This window comes from Amblyraja radiata, chromosome 30 (assembly GCF_010909765.2).
Source record: "Amblyraja radiata isolate CabotCenter1 chromosome 30, sAmbRad1.1.pri, whole genome shotgun sequence".
In the NCBI taxonomy this organism is placed as follows: Eukaryota; Metazoa; Chordata; class Chondrichthyes; order Rajiformes; family Rajidae; genus Amblyraja; species Amblyraja radiata.
The window spans coordinates 17,888,743-17,912,764 of NC_045985.1; the positions used below are offsets into that span (position 1 = coordinate 17,888,743).

Below are 24,022 nucleotides of genomic sequence, written 5' to 3' on the forward strand. Positions count from 1 at the left end.
ACTGCTGAAAGCACGGGACACCGCTTTCAGGTCAGGCGATGCTCGAGCCTACAGTTCAGCCAGGGCTAACCTGAAGAGGGGCATCAAGAAGGCCAAGCACTGCCATAAGCTCAGGATTGAGGAGCACTTCAACAACAACTCCGACCCCCGACGCATGTGGCAAGGCATCCAGGCCATCACGGACTACAGACCCTCCAACACCACACCCATATCCAGCGACGCCTCCTTCATTGAGGAGCTTAACCACTTCTATGGCCGCTTCGACAGGGACAATCTAGAGACAGCCATCAAGGCTGTGCTACCTGCCGATCACCAACCCCTCACACTCACCCCAGACGACGTATTTGTGGCACCGAGTAGGACTAATGCACGTAAAGCTGCTGGCCCTGACGGCATCCCCGGACGCGTGCTCAGGGCCTGTGCTGCGCAGCTGACAGACGTCTGGACTGACATCTTCAACCTGTCACTTGCCCAAGCAGTTGTCCCCACGTGCCTTAAAACCACCTCCATCGTGCCAGTGCCAAAACACTCCACTGCGGCAAGCCTCAACGACTTCCGCCCAGTTGCACTTACCCCCATCATCACCAAGTGCTTCGAGAGGCTGGTCCTGGCACACCTCAAAAGCTGCCTACCCCCCACACTGGATCCCTATCAGTTTGCCTACTGCAAGAACAGGAGTACGGAGGATGCCATCTCAACGGCACTTCACTCCGCCCTCTCCCACCTCGACAACAGAGACACTTACGTATCTGCTGTTCATCGATTACAGCTCAGCATTCAACACCATTATACCATCAAAACTGATCACCAAACTCGGTAACCTGGGCATCGACCCCTCCCTCTGCAACTGGATACTGGACTTTCTAACCAACAGACCCCAGTCTGTTAGGTTAGACAAGCACACCTCTTCAACCCTCACCCTGAACACCGGCGTTCCACAGGGCTGTGTGCTGAGCCCCCTCCTCTACTCCCTTTTCACCTATGACTGCACACCTGTACATGGTACTAACACCATCATCAAGTATGCAGATGATACAACGGTGATTGGCCTCATCAGCAACAACGATGAGTCGGCCTACAGGGAGGAGGTCCAGCACTTAGCAGCATGGTGCGCTGACAACAACCTGGCCCTTAACTCCAAGAAGACCAAGGAGCTCATTGTAGACTTCAGGAAGTCCAGGGGCGGCACGCACACCCCCATCCACATTAACGGGACGGAGGTGGAACGTGTTTCTAGCTTCAGGTTCCTGGGAGTCAACATCTCCGATGACCTCTCTTGGACCCACAATACCTCAACTCTGATCAAGAAGGCTCACCAGCGTCTCTTCTTCCTGAGGAGACTGAAGAAGGTCCATCTGTCTCCTCAGATCCTGGTGAACTTCTACCGCTGCACCATCAAGAGCATCCTTACCAACTGCATCACAGTATGGTATGGCAACTGCTCTGTCTCCGACCGGAAGGCATTGCAGAGGGTGGTGAAAATTGCCCAACGCATCACCGGTTCCTCGCTCCCCTCCATTGAGTCTGTCCAAAGCAAGCGTTGTCTGCGGAGGGCGCTCAGCATCGCCAAGGACTGCTCTCACCCCAACCATGGACTGTTTACCCTCCTACCATCCGGGAGGCGCTACAGGTCTCTCCGTTGCCGAACCAGCAGGTCCAGGAACAGCTTCTTCCCGGCGGCTGTCACTCTACTCAACAACGTACCTCGGTGACTGCCAATCACCCCCCCCCCCACCCCCCGGACACTTATTATCACTTATTATTATTTATTCAAATCATTTGCTATGTCGCTCTTCCAGGGAGATGCTAAATGCATTTTGTTGTCTCTGTACTGTACACTGACAATGACAATTAAAATTGAATCTGAATCTGATCTGAATCTGAAACGGCCAATGTTCGCCAAGCACTCTGGCTGTTGTTGTCCCTTCAGCTCTCGCTTCTATCTACCGTCATTTCTCCTCACTTTTGGAATTCTGAAGCAGGCTAAATGTCTCTCACGCTTATCCCGATTTCCATAATTAATTACAGCGCAAAAATTGACACTTTCGGCGGGTTTTAACGGGCCCGCTACGCTGGAAACCATGGTAAGTGCCTACCTGCAGTTCATCGCGTGTACTCCACTTTGGTGTAGTGTAGCAACAGTACGGGTCATGGGTCGTGACCTGACTGTCGTGAAACCTCCCTCCTTCGTTTAGGTAGGTCACACCCCAGCGGTATGAATAATAATAATAATAATACATTTTATTTTCGGGCGCCTTTCAAATCTCAAGGTCACCTTACAAAGTAAACAGAAGAGAAAAAAAACATAGTCGGTGAAAAATAAGTAATAAGGACATCATCAATACACAAATTAAAGATAGAAATCGCTCCAAAGACACAACCTCATCTGTGAAACACGGTGGTGGGGGTGTTATGGCCTGGGCATGTATGGCTGCTGAAGGTACTGGCTCACTTATCTTCATTGATGATACAACTGCTGATGGTAGTAGCATAATGAATTCTGAAGTGTATAGACACAACCTATCTGCTCAAGTCCAAACAAATGCCTCAAAACCCATTGGCCGGCATTTCATTTTACAGCAAGACAATGATCCCAAACATACTGCTAAAGCAACAAAGGAGTTTTTCAAAGCAAAAAAAATGTAAATTCTTGAGTGGCCAAGTCAATCACCCATTCTGAACCCAATTGAGCGTGCCTTTTATATGCTGAAGAGAAAACTGAAGGGGGCTAGCTAAAGCATAAGCTAAAGATGGCTGCAATACAGACCTGGCAGAGCATCGCCAGAGAAGACACCCAGCAACTGGTGATGTCCATGAATCACATACTTAAAACAGTCATTGCATGCAAAGGATATGCAACAAAATACTAAACATGACATTGCTGTGTCCCAAACATTATGGTGCCCTGAAATGTGGGGACTATGTATAAACACTGTTGTAATTTCTACTTGGAGACCAAAATGTATAAAAATGGCCTTTATTAAGATCTGACAATGTGCACTTTAACTGCATGTGATTTTTTTTCTATGACAGATCTCAAATTGTGGAGTATAGAGGCAAATAAATAAATGATGGGCCTTTGTCCCAAACATTATGGAGGGCACTGCAACTCGTATTTAAATTTCTCTTTATGCTTTTTCAGCCTATTTAGCTTTGTTTCAGTTTAATCAAATGGATACCCTGTAGGCAAGTCCTGAATGTATAGGAAGGAACTGCAGATGCTGGTTTAAACCGAAGATAAACACAAAAAGCTGGAGGAACTCAGCGGGTCAGGCAGCATTCTTGAAGAAGGGTCTCGATCTAAAATGTCACCCATACCTTTACTCCAAAGATGCTGAGTTACTCAAGCTTTTTGTGTCTGGCCAAGTTCTGAAATCCCATCTTGGAATTACACCAATATTTGCCCACATACAATGTTCTCATTGCAGTTGAAAATTATTGTTTTGCTGTTTGTACAGTTTAATGATTTAATTTTCTCTCTTATTCAGTTGAATGGATGGAATTATTTGGCATAATTGGATCATCAATTTTCCTGAAAACTGAATACCAAGAAGATCTCAGCAAGAATGAAATATTATGGACTTTCATCTCTGGCGACAAAAGCTCTGTCACTATTTTGGATCACATTCCAGATAAACCTACAGAGTATACAAGTGAACAATTCAAAGACCGTTTAAAATTCCATGCAGTTCATGGAGGTGTGGAGATAACAACTTTAAAACGTGAAGATCAAGGCAATTACACCTTTCGTCTTAATGGGCAAGATAAAATAATAATAGGATTATTTCTCTATGGTAAGTAGTTCAACTTCATACAATTTGGAAATACTCATGAATTATTCATTTCTTTAACATAGAAACATAGAAAATAGGTGCAGGAGTAGGCCATTCGGCCCTTCGAGCCTGCACCGCCATTCAATATGATCATGGCTGATCATCCAACTCAGTATCCTGTACCTGCCTTCCCTCCATACCCCCTGATCCCTTTAGCCACAAGGGCCACATCTAACTCCCTCTTAAATATAGCCAATGAACTGGCCTCAACTACCTTCTGCGGGAGAGAATTCCAGAGATGAAAGTCCTGACATCCCAGGAATCAGTCTGGTGAACCTTCTCTGTACTCCCTCTATGGCAAGAATGTCTTTCCTCAGATTAGGAGACCAAAACTGTACGCAATACTCCAGGTGTGGTCTCACCAAGACCCTGTACAACTGCAGTAGAACCTCCCTGCTCCTATACTTAAGAACTGTCTATAGAATTTTGTCCATTGAAGACTAAAATGGATACCTAATCCAACAGGAAAAATGTTCAGAATTGAATGCAGCCGTAGTGGCTGTAATATGTGGTTGGCACAAAGTGCTGGAGTAACTCAGTGGGTCAGACAGCATCTCTGGTGAAAATGACCCCATTTATATCAACGGGTCGATGGTTGAAAGGGTCAAGAACTTCAAATTCCTGGGCGTGCACATCTCTGAAGACCTTTCCTGGTCCGAGAACACTAACGCAATTATCAAAAAAGCTCATCAGCGCCTCTACTTCCTGAGAAGATTACGGAGAGTCGGATTGTCAAGGAAGACTCTCTCTAACTTCTACAGGTGCACAGTCGAGAGCATGCTGACCGGTTGCATCGTGGCTTGGTTCGGCAATTTGAGCGCCCTGGAGAGGAAAAGACTACAAAAAGTAGTAAACACTGCCCAGTCCATCATCGGCTCTGACCTTCCTTCCATCGAGGGGATTTATCGCAGTCGCTGCCTCAAAAAGGCTGGCAGTATCATCAAAGACCCACACCATCCTGGCCACACACTCATCTCCCTGCTACCTTCAGGTAGAAGGTACAGGAGCCTGAAGACTGCAACAACCAGGTTCAGGGATAGCTACTTCCCCTCAGCCATCAGGCTATTAAACCTGGCTCGGACAAAACTCTGATTTTAGCAACCACTTTCTGTTATTTGCACTACCAGTTTATTTATTCATGTGTGTATATATTTATATCATGGTATATGGACACATTTATCTGTTTTGTAGTAAATGCCTACTATTTTCTGTGTGCTTAAGCAAAGCAAGAATTTCATTGTCCTATACAGGGACACATGACAATAAACTCACTTGAACTTGAACTTGAATGGCAATGTGATATTGTGGGTCGGGACCCTTTTTTAGACTAAAGTGTGAAAAAACTGGAAGCGAAAAGAGGTAGGACAGATCCTGGCCGACAACAGATTACCTCAGGTGAGGGGGGGTTTCAGATTGTTGGGTTGTTGCACATCGCTTACGATACAATACAATAGAACTTTATGTATCCAGGAGGGTCATGAAAACACAAAATACATGAAATATAAAATAGATGTAGAAACAATTGTTAGCCCAAGAGGGATACATAGTTGTGAACTGTGAAGCTGTTTAATGGACTTTTAGTGGAGGGAGGAAACCAGTGCAAGGTCGGCCAAGGTAAGGGGGCGGAAGAATCAGCAGGCAGGAAGTGTTGATGTGAGTGAAAGGGAAGAGGGAAGGGAGGTGTTTGGAGAAGTTAGAATTTAAATGGGAGAATTTAGTGTTCATACCATTGGGTTGTAAGATACCCAAGTGGAATATGGGATGCACCTCCTTCAATTATCCAAGAAACTTGAAGACCAATAAATATTAAGACCACATTTGGAGGTCGGCAAGGTGGTGCAGCAGTAGAGTTGCTGCCTTACAGCACCAGAGACGCAGGTTAGATCCCGACTACGGGTACTGTCTATAAGGAGTTTGTACGTTCTCCACGTGATCACGGAAGTTTTCTCCGTGATCTTCGGTTTCCTCCCACACTCCAAAGATGTACAGGTTTGTAGGTGGATTGGTTGGGTTTGTATACTCGATATGTGTAATTGCTCCTAGTTTGTGTAGGATGGTGTTACTGCGTGGGGATCGCTGATCGGCCTGTTTCCACACTGTATATCTAAACTAAACTAAACTACTGTGTGCAATTCATGGAAAGGGCGCAGAAAGAATGCACTCGGATGTTACCTGGATTTGTGGGCTGGAGTGAAAGGGAGAGGCTGTGACTTTTTTCTTAGGAACAGAGAAGGCTGAAGGTTGAGCTTATTAAAGTATATAACATCATGAGCGTAGATAAAGTGAATCGGTCTTTTTCCCAGAATCGAGGAGACTAAAATTAAAGAGCTTGACATTTGACAGCGTGAGAGGGGAGAGATTTAAGAGAGACCTTGAGGTATCTTTCATTCGGATGGCATACCGAATGCGCTGCTGGTGGAAGATATACAAACAAATACAATTTAGACTTTCAAAAGGCATTTAGAGAGAGTAAAGGATATGGACAAATGCAGACAACTGGGATTAAGAATACTAACTTGGTCGGCAAGTTGGACTGAACGACCTGTTTCCATGCAGTATAGCTCTCTCCATATTCCTTCTCTCCATGGATGCTGCCTCACTTGCTGAATTTCTCCAGCATTTTTTGTCTCCCCTAGGTCTATAACTCTATTGCCTTTCAAAATATTCATGGTGCCAGTTTCAAAACAACCACATTTTCATTGTGTTGCCCCTGCATAAGCACAATTTAATCCTGTCCTTTAGTTTAGTTTAGAGATACAGCATGGAAACAGGCTCACTGAGTCTGCGCCGACCAGCGATCCCCGTACATTAACATTATCCTACACACACTAGGGACAATTTGCAATGAAACCAAGCAAAGTAACCTGCAATCCAGTACATCTTTGGAGTGTGGGGAAAATTGGAGCACCCAGAAAAAACCTTCACGGTCACCTGGAGAACTTTACAAACTCCATGAAGACAAGCACCCGTAATCAGGATCGAACTCTGGTCTCTGGCGCTGTGAAGCAGTAACTATACTGCTGCGCCACCATGCCGCCCCTGACAGAGATCCAGCTGAGATACGTTCACTCTGCTTCCTTCCCACTCCGGTTTAATCTCATGCTCACTAGGTCATGAGCGAGCCTGTGCATGCTGCCCTTTCTTCCCTGACATTCAACTTTTGGATTGCTATTACAGGGCTCTCACTTAACGTTTTTACCCTGTTGCCAGCCAGGCAACCTTGGCAGCTTTTTAGGTTGCCAAATGACAGTTTAGGTGGTCATTTAAGACGGCTCGCATGACACGTGCGATAATGTGCTCGGACGAAGTGTGTAGTTACCTGTCGGAATTATGGTCAATGAAGTATTCACATATTATTTCTGCTTCAAATAAAGTCACAAACTAAACGTATTCACCAATCAAGACATGATATATACCATAATGACATGCAGCAAATTACAATGCAGTATCTCATCTCTTTTTACACGTTGCAATGAATGCAATTTCTATTATCTCTTTCCACTTCCAAACAAAAATCTGGTTGGATTATTCAGCGTATGTTCAGAGTGCGTCCCGCTGCAAAATGGAGGAACAGCACCTCATATTTTGCTTTGGTAGTTTACACCCCAGCGGTATGAACATTGGCTTCTCCAATTTCAGGTAGTCCTTGCTTTCTCCTTCTTTCCCCTCCCATTCCCAGCTCTCCCACAGCCTACTATCACCGCCTCTTCCTTTCTTTTTCCTGCCCCCCACCCCTCCTGACATCATTCTGAAGAAGGGTCTCGACCCAGAAACGTCGCCTATTCCTTCGCTCCTTCGCTGCCTCACCCGCTGAGTTTCTCCAACGGGATCCCAACACTGGCCACATCTTCCCATCTCCTCCTCTGTCGGCTTTCTGCAGAGACCGCTCCCTCCATAGCTCCCTGGTCAATTTGTCTCTTGTCACCTAAACCACCCCCTCTCCGGGCACTTTCCCTAGCAACTGCAGAAAATGCTACACTTGTCGCTTTACCTCCCCCCTTGACTCCATTCAAGGACCCAAGCAGTCTTTCCAGATGCGGCAGAGGTTCACCTGCACCTCCTCCAGCCTCATCTATTGCATCCGCTGCTCTAGGTGTCAACGTCTACATCGGTGAGACCAAGCGTAGGCTTGGCGATCGCTTCGCCCAACACCTCCGCTCGGTCCGCAATAATCAACCTGACCTCTCGGTGGCTCAGCATTTCAACTCCCCCTCTCATTCCGAATCCGACCTTTCTGTCCTGGGCCTCCTCCATGGCCAGAGTGAGGCCCACCGTAAATTGGATATTTTGCTTGGACAGTTTACACCCCAGCAGTATGAACTTCTACCTCCAATTTCAGGTAGTCCCTGCTTTCTCCTCCGCTTCCCAGGTCTCCTTCAGCCCACTGTCTCCGCATCTTCCTTTCTTCTTCCCCCCCCCCCCCCCCCCCCACCGCACCCTCACAAAAGTCTGAAGAAGGGTCTTGACCCGAAACGTCGCCTATTTCCTTCGCTCCATAGATGCTGCCTCACCTGCTGAGTTTCTCCAGCAGTTTTGTCTACCCATTCACGCAAGTTCTGTTATCCCACTTTCCTCACCCACTCCCTACACATTAGGGGCAATTTTACAGAGACAAGTTACCCTACAAAGCCAATGGGATGTGGGAGGAAACCCACACGCTTGCAGTGAGAATGTGCAAATTCAACACTGACAGTGCCCGAGGACAGGATCGAACACAGATCTCTGGCATGTGAGGCAGCAAGTCCATTAGCTGTGCCACTATATTTTGTTTTCCAACACACACAAAATTATACGTTGATAACTTTGGTTACTGAAAAAAAAAGAAACTATCCATTTTCAGTCTTAAATGTCTAAGTGACGCTTTGTCCTCCTGTACAGCTACTGTATGTTTTCATTCAGATCAAGACTATGGGGCAGTACATTGTCCATAAAGTTGCTGTCTAAAAGTGCCAGAGACCCGGAATTGATCCTGAATATGGGTGCTGTCTGTATGGAGTTTTGTTTTCTCATTTATAATATTGTTTACAGAGTAGTATGTTTACATATTCTGTTGTGCTGCAGCAAGTAAGGATTTCATTGGGCCATGAGAGAATAAAACACTCTTGACTCTTGACTTACGTCACTAATGTGTGGGATAGAACTAGTGTACGGGTGATCGGTGGTCGGCGTGGACTCGGTGGGCCAAAGGGCCGGTTTCAAGTTCAAGTTCAAGTGAGTTTATTGTCATGTGTCCCTGTATAGGACAATGAAATTCTTGCTTTGCTTAAGCACACAGAAAATAGTAGGCATTTACTACAAAACAGATAAATGTGTCCATATACCATGATATAAATATATACACACATGAATAAATAAACTGGTAAAGTGCAAATAACAAAGTGGTTATTAATAATCAGAGTTTTGTCCGAGTCAGGTTTAATAGCCTGATGGCTGTGGGGAAGTAGCTATTCCTGAACCTGGTCGTTGCAGTCTTCAGGCTCCTGTACCTTCTACCTGAAGGTAGCAGGGAGAAGAGTGTGTGGCCAGGATGGTGTGGGTCTTTGATGATACTGCCAGCCTTTTTGAGGCAGCGACTGCGATAAATCCCCTCGATGGAAGGAAGGTCAGAGCCGATGATGGACTGGGCAGTGTTTACTACTTTTTGTAGTCTTTTCCTCTCCAGGGCGCTCAAATTGCCGAACCAAGCCACGATGCAACCGGTCAGTATGCTCTGTGCACCTGTAGAAGTTAGAGAGAGTCTTCCTTGACAATCCGACTCTCCGTAATCTTCTCAGGAAGTAGAGGCGCTGATGAGCTTTTTTGATAATTGCGTTAGTGTTCTCGGACCAGGAAAGATCTTCAGAGATGTGCACGCCCAGGAATTTGAAGTTCTTGACCCTTTCAACCATCGACCCGTTGATATAAATGGGGCTGTGGGTCCCCCTCCTACTCCTTCCAAAGTACACAATCAGTTCCTTGGTTCAGTTCCACACTGTATCTTTAAATTAAACTAAAAACACTAAAACCAGAGGAAATCTAAAGAAGGGTCTCTACCCGAAACGTCATCAAATTTCTTCTATCCAGAGTTGCTGGCTGCTCCATGGAGTTCCCCCGCACAATTAAAGCATGGAATGGTCTTCACCCTACCAAAGGTACCCAACCAGACGCAACTAAATTTAAGGTAGCTCTTTTTTCCCCCCAGAACCCTTTTTTGCTTAAGTTCAAGTCAAAAGTCAAGAGAGTTTTATTGTCATGTGTTCCAGATAGAACAATGAAATTCTTGCTTGCTGCAGCACAACAGAATATGTAAACATAATACAGAACAGGAGATAAAAGTTCAGTGTGTTTATATACCATAGACCATATATATACACACAATAAATAAACAGATAAAATGCAATAGGCTGTTATTTTTCAGAGTTTGGAGTTTGGTTGTGGAGGGTCCACTCCAGTTTAAATTCCATTTGGAATATTTTTGGAGGACCAAGGAACCAAGAAGCAAGAGTTACTCCAGGGAGTTACTCCAGCCCCAGGGAGTGATTCTGCGTTGGTTTTCAGCGGTCGCGGTGAGGCGGGGACCGGACAGCAATGGCGGCCAGATATCCCACAATGCAAAGGGAGGGAGAAAGTGGCCGACGCCGACCAGTGGCAGTGCGCATGCGCGGGGGTAGGATGTGCTGAGCGCATGTATAATGCGGCCGGCCGTGGCAGTGCGCATGTATAATCGGCTGGCCATGCCGAGCCGAGAGCCGAGACCCGGACACAAATGGCGGGCGGAGATAGAGAGTGACAGAGAAAGATCCGGCGGGACTGTAGGTTGCCATTGGCACCCGGGCAACCGTTAATTTCGAGCCCTATATTATATCTAGGAGGAAAAAAGTATAGAATAGTAAGGCATCATTGAGTATGCTTAGTTATTCTTCTTTTGGGCTGTTGAGATGCAACACATCCCGCTAGAAATCTCACAGGCGCCGAGATAAAGCCATAAATGAAACAAGGATGGTGTAATCGCAAGGAATTTATCACATGCCTTGTGACAAATTGGTAAACCATAGTTGGTATTGAAAAAGCTACTTTTATAACTACTAAACCAGGTTCGCTTCTTAATAAACAGACACCACACAAACTGTTTGGTAGACCAGTTCACAACTTTACTTATTATCGGCCGATGGAAGGGAGGGAGAACTCCAGTCAAGTGACCATTACAGACACTTGACCGTCCTCCGTTCACCTCCTCTGAACAACAGAATTACATTGCCTTAAATAGGGTTTTTTTGTCCCCTTAGCACATTTCACAGACATTAGTCATGGTCAGACGTACAGGAAAAGGTTTCCACAGAATGCATCACATCAAAGGCCTTTTGTTTACATAGTACAAGATAACATTGGCCATTTGGTTTATGACATTTTATCTTTCTACTTCCCTGGTTCTTTTCTCGTCCTTCATAAACATTGGCTATTTGGATAAGGCCATTTTATCTTCACAGAGATCACCCTAGCTCTTTCGCTGCTTCCTCTCTGTCATTTGGTCCCTCATAAACATTGGCCATTTGGTTTATGGCATCTTACTTCACAGATATGACTAGCTGTTTCTCTCTTCCTTTCTCGCCTCCTCCCCCATAACATTGGCCATTTGGTTTACGGCATCTTACTTCAAAGAGATCTCTCTAGCTTCTCCTCTCTGCTTGTCACTTGGGAGACAATGTTATAGGATTTATTATCTCACACACAGCAACCTGAGGCAAGCCTAATTTGAGACTAAATATAAGCTGCAAGCTAGCCCAGAAGCCAATTTAATATCTTCTTATATTTTTAACTAAAATTCAGCTTCATCAGTATGCCCCATTTTCAGTGATCAATCTGTTCTCCCCTGTGAAGGTTTCAGGAACAGGTCAGATATCCCTGCCTCAATCACAAGGATGTCCCCTTCCTCAAATTTGGAGACCAAAACTGTATTTTTTCTTTCCATTTCCAAACAAAAATGTGGTTGGATTATTCATCGTATGATCAACCTGTGTCAATAAATCCTGGACCATGGTAACATATATGCTTAACTATGCACACTACAGATTGATGCAAGCATGTTTTCTGTGAAGGACCGAAAATTATCATGACATGGCCCTAGCATGGGCCTTTATTGCTATTGGTACAGAAACACTCTCGCTTCCCACATAATTTATCCATAACAAAATATACAGGTTGCAAGGAAATTTCTAAAGGCATTTTATGATAATAGCTGTTAAAACTGACTATACCCATCTGACAGGTTAAACATTACACTAAATAACAAGAGATGGCCAAAGGACATAACTGCAGCAAATGTTCTTTTGGTAATATGTTTAAAGGTGTCAAAACGCCACCTTACCGGACATTCAGATTAGATGTACGTGTTGTGAACAGCAATGAAGATACCCAGTTTAGATGCACCAGATTTAAAAAAAAATATTGATAAACGCTGTTTCCATTATTCCTACTTCAGAATTAACGTTAACATTTCAACTGAAATATCTCCTGACCAAATTTGTGATATATTTGACTGACCAGAAGTAAAACCTGGATAAATCCAACGTATAGTTGTGAATGTTGCTCATTAAATAACTACAGTACTGATACTCCATATTAAGAGCATTGATTTGCCGTTAAAATGAATTCTGTAATAACGTGTCAACGGTAGCTGTGACAATCGAACTCTGCGGTTTTAATGTTTCACGTGTTCACAATTTAATTAATCCATCTTTATGGACTAAAACAAATAATAACATTGGGAATTAAAACACATTTGATGTTTAGGGTTGAGACCCTTCTTCAGACTGTTCCCCTCCATTCTTCTTGAATAGGGGGAATCAGTACAGGGTGGATGGGGGGGGGGTCAGCGCAGGATGAATGGGGGGGATTCAGTACAGGATGAATGGGGGGGGTCAGTACAGTGTGGATCGGAGGGTAATTGCAGGATGAATGGAGATCACTACAGGATGAATGGGGGGTTCAGTACAGGATGAATGGGGGGTTCAGTACAGGATGGATGGGGGATCAGTACAGGATGGATGGGAAGGGGGTGAGTACAGGATGAATTGGGGGATCAGTGTAGGATGGATGAGAAAGGGGGCGAGTACAGGATGAATGGGGGGTCCAGTGTAGGATGGATGAGGTGTGGAAGGAGAATCAATGCGAGGTGGATAGGGTGATCAGTGCAGGATGAATAGATGGGGGGGAAGGGACAATGGGGATGGGAGCACAAGGGATGTCAGTGAGGACTGAATAGAGGCGGGAATAGGGATCAGTGCGGGATGGAGAGGAGGGGTCCCAGAATAAGGGGGGGTGGAGGGGAGCGTACGAGAGAAAGAGGGGGGGGACGAGGTGGGGAGGAAGGAAGGTCAGCGCTCCTCGGACAACATTGCCCCGCTGCCTTGGCCGTCCCTGTCCACCGGTTGGGATCTCCTCGCCACCGCCTCCCCTCCTCCGCCAGCCAACAGCAAGGTGCGGGGCCGAGCGGTGCAGCCCAAAGATGCTATAGCTATAGGATCTTTGGTGTAGCTGCTTCAGACGACTGAAGGAGGCCTCCCCTCCCTCCCTCCTCCCGGCCTCGGCGTGCGGGGGGGGGGGTTGTTTTGAAAGCGCCGTTGGCAGAGTGGCAGGCAGCGGCCGCTAACAGTGAGGGCGGGAGGAGGGGATGGAGCCGCTGTCGAGGCCGCTGCTGCCGCTGTTCGGGGCCCATCATTCGCTCCGACCCTTCGTCACCCTGCATCTAGTATCTTTGCCCCCCACTACAGCCGTCGCCAACACGAAACATCACGTTCCTTTTCTCCAGTGATGCTGCCTGACCCGCTGAGTTACTCCAGTTTTTTATGTCTATCTTCGGTATAAACCAGTATCTGCAGTGCCAAGCCGGGCAAAATGACTCAGCGTTTAGGTTGCCCGGCGGCACTTTGGGTGGTCATTGGCACCCGGGAAACCGCTAATTTCGAGCCCTGGAGACTAATGACTGCCATTTGCGATCCCTGAGGGATTGCTCAATTTCCTCTGATCAGCTTTACTCGCTTCTAGTGACCAATTTGCTCATGATATATTTCACCCTCCATGAAGGATGGTGGAGGTTACTTTATGGGCAATAAATGTTCGCCTTGATATCGGAAATTATTGTTTTTAAGCTGAATTTTGTCCAATCATTTGCATTCTTATAGCAAGGGTATTGGGGCTTTTAAGACATTAATATTATCCTACACACACTGGGGACAATTTACAATTATAGGAAGGAATCTGTGGAGATGCTGCCTGTCCCGCTGAGTTACACCGGCATTTTGTGTCTCTCTTTGGTTTAAACCAACATCTGCAGTTGCTTCCTACACCGTACAATTATACCAAACAAATGAATAAACCTGTACATCTTTGGAGTGTAGGGTGAAATCGGAGCACCCGGAAAACCCCCCCCCCCCACAGGGAGAACGTACAAACTCATTTCTTTTCTTTTTGAGAGAACATAACCAAGTAGGCTGGTCTTCAATTCAAGAGAACAAATAAGCTGATATTGAACTGTTCAAAGCAGGGAAGGGCACACTTAATGGAGGTGTTCTGAACAGAGAGATAATGATTTCTTGGAGAAAGAGAAATTATTACCAGTATGAATTAGTTCTGTATCCAGACGAATAATCATTCCTTTTTTTTCCAGAGCATCATAAAACAAACATTTCCTCATTACCCATGAGTTCTGTCTCTTTCCCTGGAATACACAAGGCTGAAAAGTGTTCTGCAAAGGTTATTATGTGGAAAAAGAGCAGTGAAAAAAAAAAAAAAGGAAAAAGTCGGGAAACTGTATTGGAATTACACACAAAATCTACTAAATCAGTCATATCACCACATTACATGGGTCGACTAAACTTCAAGGATGATGCTTCATTCATCCTTCACAATTTAACATCTGAAGATGAAGGTGTTTATGAACTTTGCCTCAACAAAGCCGAAACCATTGTTCAAACAGTCGTCTTGAAAATAATGGGTATGTTTGCTTCATTGTTTAACTAACAGTGTATATTATAGTAAATGACATGGCCTGTCTTGGTTTTGGTATTGATAATTAAGTGCGTCGAGGTATAGTGGAAAATGTTTATTTGTGTGCTGTCCAGTTCAATTAGATCATACTGTACATGAGTACAATCAAGTCATACTCAGTTTACATAGGCACTGCAAAGAGAAAAATACTGTAATGCATAATATTTTTAACAGTATTTAAACCTTGTAGTTACAGAAAAAATCTCCAGTGCCCAGGTCGGTTGTAAGATCGGACTACCCCCTAACCAAACTAAAATGATAAAATGGTCATTATTTTATATACATAAAATATATATAAAGCATATATAAAATGGTCATAAATAGTAAAGGCACGGGAGAATTATGCTTCCCTAAGAAATCGATCTCTTAGGGAGGCATAATTCTCCCGTGCCTTTCATCCGCAGTACATTTGTGGGACGGCAGATGGCACAATGGGCTAAGTGTTCGGCTGGCAACCGGAAGGTAGCCGGTTCGAATCCCGCTTGGAGTGCATACTGTCGTTGTGTCCTTGGGCAAGACACTTCACCCACCTTTGCCTGTGTGTGAATGTGTGTGAGTGATTGGTGGTGGTCGGAGGGGCCGTAGGCGCAGATTGGCAGCCACGCTTCCGTCAGTCTGCCCCAGGGCAGCTGTGGCTACAGAAGTAGCTTACCACCACCGAGTGTGACTGAGGAGTGAATGAATAATGCGATGTAAAGCGCCTTGAGTATTAGAAAGGCGCTATATAAACCCCATCCATTATTATTATTATTATTTACAACGCGGAAGTATGTGCTACTCACGTGCCGTCGACGGCGCTTCAAGCCATCAGTGGGAACGGTCCGTAAAGGCAGCTGAAACTCTGCCTTTACACGGTGGACTGCGTGCATGTGCTGCGCTGCGCACCAGCCTACCGTGCATGCGCTGCGCATGTTTCTTGGCGGGTTTTTCAAAGATGGATAGTGATTACCTGAAGAGTTTCTCGAAGCAAACCTACGAGGAAAAGACCAAAATAATTGAAAATAGCAGACCAACGCCGGAACTTAAAGAACTTCAACAGCGCAAAGGAACAAAGATAATTAGAACATTTAAAACAGTTCGGTGTAACAGGAAACAAAGAGAGAAGAATGGGTTTTGTGTACAAATAATATGGTAAGTAAATTTCTTTGAGCTATATGTTTTTAAATACTTTATTAAGAGATAGGACCGATTGAAGACTAATTATTTGATAAACGTCGAGAGAACAATCTGCGCATGCGCGTTTTCCAAGTTTTTTTTAAAGCCGACTGACAGCTCGCCGGGGAGAGAATAATCTGCGCATGCGCGGTTTTCAAGATCTTGAAAAGCCACTGCCTACCCTGACTAATTACTCACGGCACGTGCCTGCCCCTAACTTAGGGGAGAACTCTTCTGTAGTCTGATAACACAGTAGAAGCTATTCCTGAATCTGGGTGTACATGCTTTCAAGCATGTAGTTCAGGAGAGCAAGCATACATACCAGTTTATAGACACAAAGCTTGCCAGCCTTGGGCATGAGTTTAAGAGGAGTATTCGGATCTTCTGGTCAGAGTTACCAGCTGATGAGGTAGCAGCCTAACAGTTCCTGCAGTGATTTTTTTTCCCCCCTGAACTAAGCATCTGAGGATTAAATTAGTAGAGGAGTTTGTCTTCTCAGCAGTCCTTTGGGGTTATTTTCTCTGGAGCGCCAGAGGTTGCGGGGAGATCTGATAGAAGTACGTAAAATTATAGCTTGCCTCTACTAGTTCTGTTGATTCCGAGTTGACTTGTGTCCCCCAAGACTCTGCCACATGTGTGATGCAGAGCGAGGATATCTTGGGGTCCAAATCCATAACTCCCTGAAAGTGGTAGCATATGTCGATAGACTGGTAAAGAAGGCACATGGTCTGCTTGCCTTCATTGGTTGGGGAATCGAGTATAAGAGTCGGGAAGTTATGATGCAACTCTACAGGACATTGGTTAGGTCACATTTTGAGTATTGCGTACAGTACTGGTTGTCCAATTACAGGGAGTATATGGAAGCTTTGCAAAGGGGGTGCAGAGGAGGTTTACCAGAATGCTGCCTGGATTAGGGCGTATTAAGTACAAGGAGACGTTGGACAGACTTGGATTATTTTCTCTCGAAAGCCAGAGGTTCGGGGAGAACTGCAAGAAATATGTGAAATTATGAGAGGCATAGATAGGGTAGACAGTCACAACCTTTTTCCACAGGATGGAAACATCAAATACCTGATGGCATAGCTTCAGTGAATGAATGAATGAATGAATAAGTTTATTAGCCAAGTATTCACATACAAGGAATTTGCCTTGGTGCTGCGCCTGCAAGTGACAACATGACATACAGTGACAGATGGAATGACACATAAAACATTAAACATTAATTATTATTAATTAAGGTAAGATGGGTGAAACTTAAAGGATTTGTACGGGTTTTTGTTACACAGAAGATGGTAAGTGCCTGGACTGCCAGGGGTTGGTGGTGGAGGCCGATACAAAAGTGACAATTAAGAAACTTAGTTTAGTTTATTACTGCGGTACAGTGAAAAGCTTTTGTTTGCAGTCAAAGAAGAGACTATACTGATTACAATCAAGCTGTCCATAGTGCACAGATATTGGGTACAACATTTAGTGCAAGATAGAGTTTGATTAAAGATAGTGCAAAGGTCTCCAATGAGGTAGATGGGAGTCAGGACCCCACTCGAGCCGATAAGAAGACTGTTTGGTTGCCTGATAACAGTTGGGAAATTGTTCGTGAATCTGGACATGTGCAATTTGAAACTTCTGTATCTCTTAACTGGTGAGGGATGAAGAGGGATGACCAGGGTGAGACTGGTCCTTAATTGTGCTGGTGGCCTTGCCGAGCCAGCGTGAAATGTAGATAGAGTTAATGGAAGGGAGGTTGTTTTGCTTGATAGGCTGGGCTATGTCCACACTGCTCTGCAGTTTTGTGCAGTCTTGGATGCAGACTGTTATGCATCCCAATGTGGCACCTCTGTAAATGTTGGGGTGGAGTATTTCCGAAGCAATCTAAGGAAGCAGAAGCATTTATGTGCATTCTTGGCCATAGCTACGATGTGGACAAATCCAGGACAAATTGTTGGTGATATTTATTCCTCGGAGCTTGAAGCTTTTGACCATATGTATTTTGAGACGTATGTTTGATTATGTATGTCAAATTGTGAGGGGAGAGCACGAGGGATGTCAGTGGTGTTGAATGGGGGGATCAGTACGGGCTGAATGGGTGGGGTCAGTGCAGGATGAATGGGGGTAGACAAAAATGCTGGAGAAACTCAGCGGGTGAGGCAGCATCTATGGAGCGAAGGAAATAGGCAACATTTCGGGTCGAAACCCTTTTTCAGACTGTTCCCCCCATTCTTCTTGAATGGGAAGATCCGTACAGGATGAATGGGGGGGGGGGGGGGGGGGGGTCAGTACAGTGTGGATCGGAGGGTCTGTGCAGGATGAATGGGAGATCACTACAGGATGAATGGGGGGCTCAGTAAAAGATGAATGGGAGATCAGTACAGGATAATGATGGGATCAGTATAGGATGAATGGGTAGATCAGTACAGGATGAATGGGGGCAGGAGTATAGGATGAATGGGGAGATCAGTACAGGACGAATGAGGGCAGGAGTATAGGATGAATGAGGGGATCAGTACAGGATGAATGAGGGGATCAGTACAGGGTGAATGAGGGGTTCCGTACACGATGAATGAGGGGATCAGTATAGGATGAATGGGTAGATCAGTATAGGATGAATGAGGGGATCAATACAGTGTGAATGAGGGGATCAGTACAGGATGAATGAGGGGATCAGTACAGGATGAATGAGGGGATCAGTACAGGATGAATGAGGGGGTCAGTACAGGATGAATGAGGGGATCAGTATAGGATGAATGAGGGGATCAGTACAGGATGAATGAGGGGATCAGTACAGGGTGAATGAGGGGTTCCATACACGATGAATGGGGGGCTCAGAAAAAGATGAATGGGGAGATCAGTATAGGATGAATGAGGGGATCAGTGCAGGATGAATGGGGGGAATCAGTGCAGAATGAATGAGGGGATCAGTGCAGGATGAATGAGAGGATCAGTGCAGGATGAATGGGAAAAGGGGGTGAGTACAGGATGAATTGGGGGACCAGTGTAGGATGGATGGGGAGTGGCAGGAGAATCAATGTGAGGTGGATAGGGAGATCAGCGCAGGACGAATAGATTGGGGGGGGGGGGGTTGATGGGGAGGGGAGCACAAGAGATGTCAGTGAGGACTGAATAGAGGCGGGAATGGGGATCAGTGCGGGATGGAGAGGAGGGGTCTCAGGATAAGGGGGGGGGGAGTGAGGCGTACGAGAGAGAGAGAGGGGGCGAGGTGGGTCAGCGCTCCTCAGACAACATTGCCCCGCTGCCTTGGCCATCCCTGTCCACCGCCAAGTGTTGCCACCAAAGGGGGAGGCGGTTGGGATCTCCTCACCACCGCCTCCTCTCCTCCGCCAGCCAACAGCAAGGTGCGGGGCCGAGCGGTGCAGCTGCTTCAAATGGTGGAATGAGGCCTCCCCCTCCCTCCCTCCTCCCAGCCTTGGCGTGCAAGAGAGTTTGTTTTGAAAGCGGTTATCGCCATTAGAGTATTTGCAAGCAGCGGCCGCTATCAGGGCGGGCGGGCTGCGGGAGGAGGAGGAGGAGGTGGGGCCGTTGCTGCCGCTGTGCGGGGCCCGTCACCCCACACCTAGTATCTTTGCCCCGCACAGCCGCCGCCGCCGCAGACAGAAAACTTTGTGTTCCTTTTCTCCAGAGATGCTGCCTGACTCTGAGTTACTCCAGTTTTTTTGTGTCTATCTTCGGTATAAACCAGTATCTGCAGTGCCAAGCCAGTCAAATTGACTCGGCTTTTAGGTTGCCCGGTGGCACTTTGGGTGGTCATTGGCACCCGGGCAACCGCTAATTTCGAGCCCTGAATGTATGTGCATGTGTGTATTGCTTCCCTTCCTGGTCGATCACAACCTTTTTTTTGTCTTGCTGACATTGAGTGAGAGAGGAAGGAATTGCAGATGCTGGTTTAAACCGAAGATGGACACAAAAAGCTGGAGTAACTCAGTAGGACAGGCAGCATCTCTGGAGAGAAGGAATGGGTGATGTTTCGGGTTGAGACCCTTCTTTGGACTAGTTGGGGAAAAGGGAAACAAGAGATATAGACGATGATGTAGAGAGATAAAGAATAATGAATGAAAGAGATGCAAATAAGAAACTATGATAAAGGAAACAGGCCATTGTTAGCTGTTTGTTGGGTGAAAACGAGAAGCTGGTGTGACTTGGGTGTGGGAGGGATGGAGAGTGGGAATGCCGGGGCTACGTGAAGTGAGAGAAATCAATATTCATACCACTAGGCTGTAAGCTCATGGAACTGAACGTTTCTCATTTATTTTATTGTTTACAGTGTACTATGTTTACATATTCTGTTGTGCTGCTGCAAGTAAGAATTTCATTATTCTATCTGGGGCACATGACAGTAAAACACTCTTGAGAAAGGTCACTATTGGGGTGGAATATGACTGTTGTAATAGAGTGGGTAGCCACCAATCAATAGCATGTCATTACACTAAATGTGTTGTCCTAAGAAAAGTTGATGGGCCGATTAAGAATAGCTCAGGGGCACGTGGATGCAAGTCTTCCAGTTGCTCGAAGTGCCCGGTGAGGTTCCATTCTAAATTTGGCCTTGGACAGTCTGAGTGATCATACTAGTTTTAGTACCAGAAAATAAATAAATCCTCATCCCTATAGATGGAGTACAAAATTCATTTTTATTAGATTTAGATTGTAAATTTGCAAGTAAAATAAATAATAATGCCGTTTTAATAATTAAAGATTATTCTTTAATCCCTAAAGATTAACAATTACTCTTACTAATTTTTTTGAGGGCATCAGACCATGACTCAAAGAGATTGGCTGAGGCAGTCATCTTTTGATATCCAACTGTAAGGATTAGTGGCAGCCATCCCAGTTTGTAATGAGAATATAGCTAGTCTTAATAATTAAATAAACGGGGGCCAATAGAAATAACAAAGACTTAGCAGTCACATTTATTCTTGTTTATAATTATTATAAAATTAACTTGTTGTGGTAACCATTTTAGTTTGTCCTGCAGATGTATGAATATTCTTGTATTTGATCCTATTGCCAATCAATGCAACTTCACTGCAAATGAAAACACTAAAACTTGCTGATTATTTTCCTTTTTAGATGAGGTAAACCATCTCTCGCTCCTTTGTTTCAACTGTCTCAGAATTGTCACATTGTGAAAGAGAAGGAAGGTAGAGAGAAATCATTCAGTTTTGTTGGAGCCTGAGACAATGCCCATTGCAATTCAAATGATCTGCACCAGTCTATTTCTTCTTATCCAGTCCACACACAAGATTAGAAGTTGTTCAGCCAGAGCTGAACACACGTCTCAGCATCTGCACACAATGGTGTGTGTCTTGGGCTTCTTGTGCGTTTGGTCACGCTAGACGCATGTTATCGCAAGCTGGTGGGACAGGCCCTTAAGACAATTGGTTTGTAGCAACTATTGGAGATATCATTGTCATTTCCTCTAATGTCTTGTTAAATGGTTCATTGTGTGAACATTTTATTACAGGTGTTTCCAGCAAAGACTCTACAATTAATATTGAATTATTGGCGCTACTGATATTGCCTTTCGCTGTCATTGTCATCATTCTCGTATGTTTGAGGTCGCAAATAAAAACAGGTATCTGTCAAATATTCAACATAAGCATAATAAGTATGTTCACATTTTTACTTCTTGATGGATGTTGAACTTTTTAAATCAAAATTGAGTCTAAATGTAGATAAATTGAGGTTGCTAAACTAAATTCATCTAGTTCATAAGTGATAGGAGCTTCTTTAGATATGTAAAAATGAAAAGATTAGTGAGGACAAATGCAGGCCGCTTACAATCTGAGACGGGTGAATTTAAAATGGGAAATTGGGAAATGGCAGAACAGTTAAACAAGTACTTTGGTTCTGTCTTCACTAAGGAAGACACAAACAATCTCCCAGAAATACTAGGGGACTGAGGATCTAGTGGGATGGAGGAACTGAAGGTAATCCACATTAGTCGGGAAATTGTGTTAGGTAAACAGTTGGGACAGAAGGCAGATAGATCCCCACGGCCTGATGGTCTGCATCACAGAGTACACAAGGAGGTGGCCCTAGAGATCATGGATGCATTTGTGATCATATTCCACTCTAGACTCTGGATCAGTTCCTGTGGACTCGAGGGTAGCTAATGTTATCCCACTTTTTAAGAAAGGAGGGCGAGAGAAAACGGGGAAATATACACCAGTTAGCCTTACATCGGTAGTGGGGAAGTTGCCGGAGTTGATTATTAAAGATGTAATAGCGGCACATTTGGATAGCAGTGACAGGATCGGACAAAGTCTGCATGGATTTATTAAGGGGAAATCATGCTTGACTAATCTTCTGGAATTTTTTGAGGATGTAACAAGTAGAATGGATAAGGGAGGGCCAGTGGATGCGGTGAATCTGGATTTTCAAAAAGCCTTTGGCAAGGTTCCACTCAAGAGATTAGTGTGCAAAATCAGAGCACATGGTTATTGGGGGAATGGTATTGACATCGATAGAGAATTGGTTGGCAGACAGGAAGCAAAGAATAGGAATTAACAGATCCTCTTCAGAATGGCATGCAATGACCAGTACCCCGCAAGGCTCGGTGCTGGGACCCCAGCTATTTACAATATATATTAATTATTTAGACAAGGAAATTAAATGTAACATCTCCAAGTTAGCTGCAAGGAGAATGCGATGAGGCTGCAGGGTGACTTGGATAGGTTGGGTCAGTGGGCAGATGCATGGCAGATGCAGTATAATGTGGATAAATGTGAGGTTATCCACTTTGGTGGCAAGAACAAGAAGGCAGATAATTATCTGAATGGTGTCAAATTAGAAAAAGAGGTGCAACAAGACCTTTGTGTGCTTGTACATCAGTCCCTGAAAGAAAGCATGCACGTACAGCAGGCAGTGAAGAAAGCTAATGGCTTTGCCTACAGAGCCAACCGATCCACAGAGGACGCAGTCTCAACAACACTGAACCTCGTACTGTCACACCTTGATCGGAAAAATACTTATGCCAGGATCCTCTTCATAGACTTCAGCTCTGCGTTTAACACTATCATTCCGCAGCAGCTGGTGAAGAAGTTGGAGCTATTGGGGGTTGATGCTGGCACATGTAACTGGGTCCTGAACTTTCTATCACAACGGCAGCAGACAGTCAGGGTGGGCAGTAGGACATCAAAAACCATAGCCGTGAGCACTGGCTCGCCCCAAGGCTGTGTCCTAAGCCCCCTGCTGTTTAGTCTGCTTACACACGACTGTACTGCTAGACTCAATAACAACTTCATCAACAAGTTCGCTGATGACACAACAGTGGTGGGTCTCATCAGTGACAATGATGAGTCGGCGTACAGGATGGAGGTGGAGCTGCTCACAGGATGGTGCAAATCCCACAACCTCATTCTCAACGTGGGAAAAACTAAGGAGATGGTGGTTGACTTCAGGAGGGCGGGAAAACAACACCATACACCTCTGCACATCGATGGAGCTGATGTGGAAAGGGTCAGCAGCGTGAAGTTCCTAGGACTCCACCTGTCAGATGACCTGACGTCCACAACCAACACCACAGCACTGGTCAAGAGAGCCCAGCAGCGACTACACCCTCTCCGAAGACTACGTAAAGCAGGTCTCCCCACTACACATCTACGAACTTTTTATAGGGGGACAATCGAGAGCACATTAACCAACGGCATCACTTCCTGGTTCGGGAGCTGCAAGGCGTACGAACGGCACCAACTTGACAGGATTGTGAAGACCGCCAGCAGGATTATTGGTGCTCCACTCCCTTTCCTGCTGGACATATACAGGAAGAGATGTATCAGCAGAGCCATCTCTATCATCAAAGACCCCTACCACCCATCGCATCACATATTCTCCATCCTGCCATCTGGGAAGAGGTACAGGAGCCTTAGCTGCAAAACCAGCAGGATGCTCCTCAGCTTCTTCCCGCAGGCTATAAGACTGCACAACCACGGCCAGCACATCATCGGCTGCCCTGCGCATGCGTACTGCCACGGAAACTGGTCGACGTCGGCCACTTT

At 45.3% G+C, this 24,022-nt stretch overlaps 1 protein-coding gene across 1 annotated transcript in view; it reads left to right on the plus strand.

Annotated features, from left to right (window-relative positions):
• The window catches only part of LOC116990161, a 23,262-nt gene extending 1,049 nt beyond the window's left edge, over positions 1 to 22,213 (plus strand). Inside the window, exons 2-4 of the mRNA XM_033047698.1 lie at positions 3,489 to 3,794; positions 14,479 to 14,805; positions 21,487 to 22,213. Of these exons, the coding sequence (XP_032903589.1) occupies positions 3,489 to 3,794; positions 14,479 to 14,805; positions 21,487 to 21,665 (812 nt within the window). The 3' untranslated portion in view covers positions 21,666 to 22,213. The remainder of the gene's footprint in view (positions 1 to 3,488; positions 3,795 to 14,478; positions 14,806 to 21,486) is intronic.
• Positions 22,214 to 24,022: the final 1,809 nt, after the last annotated feature.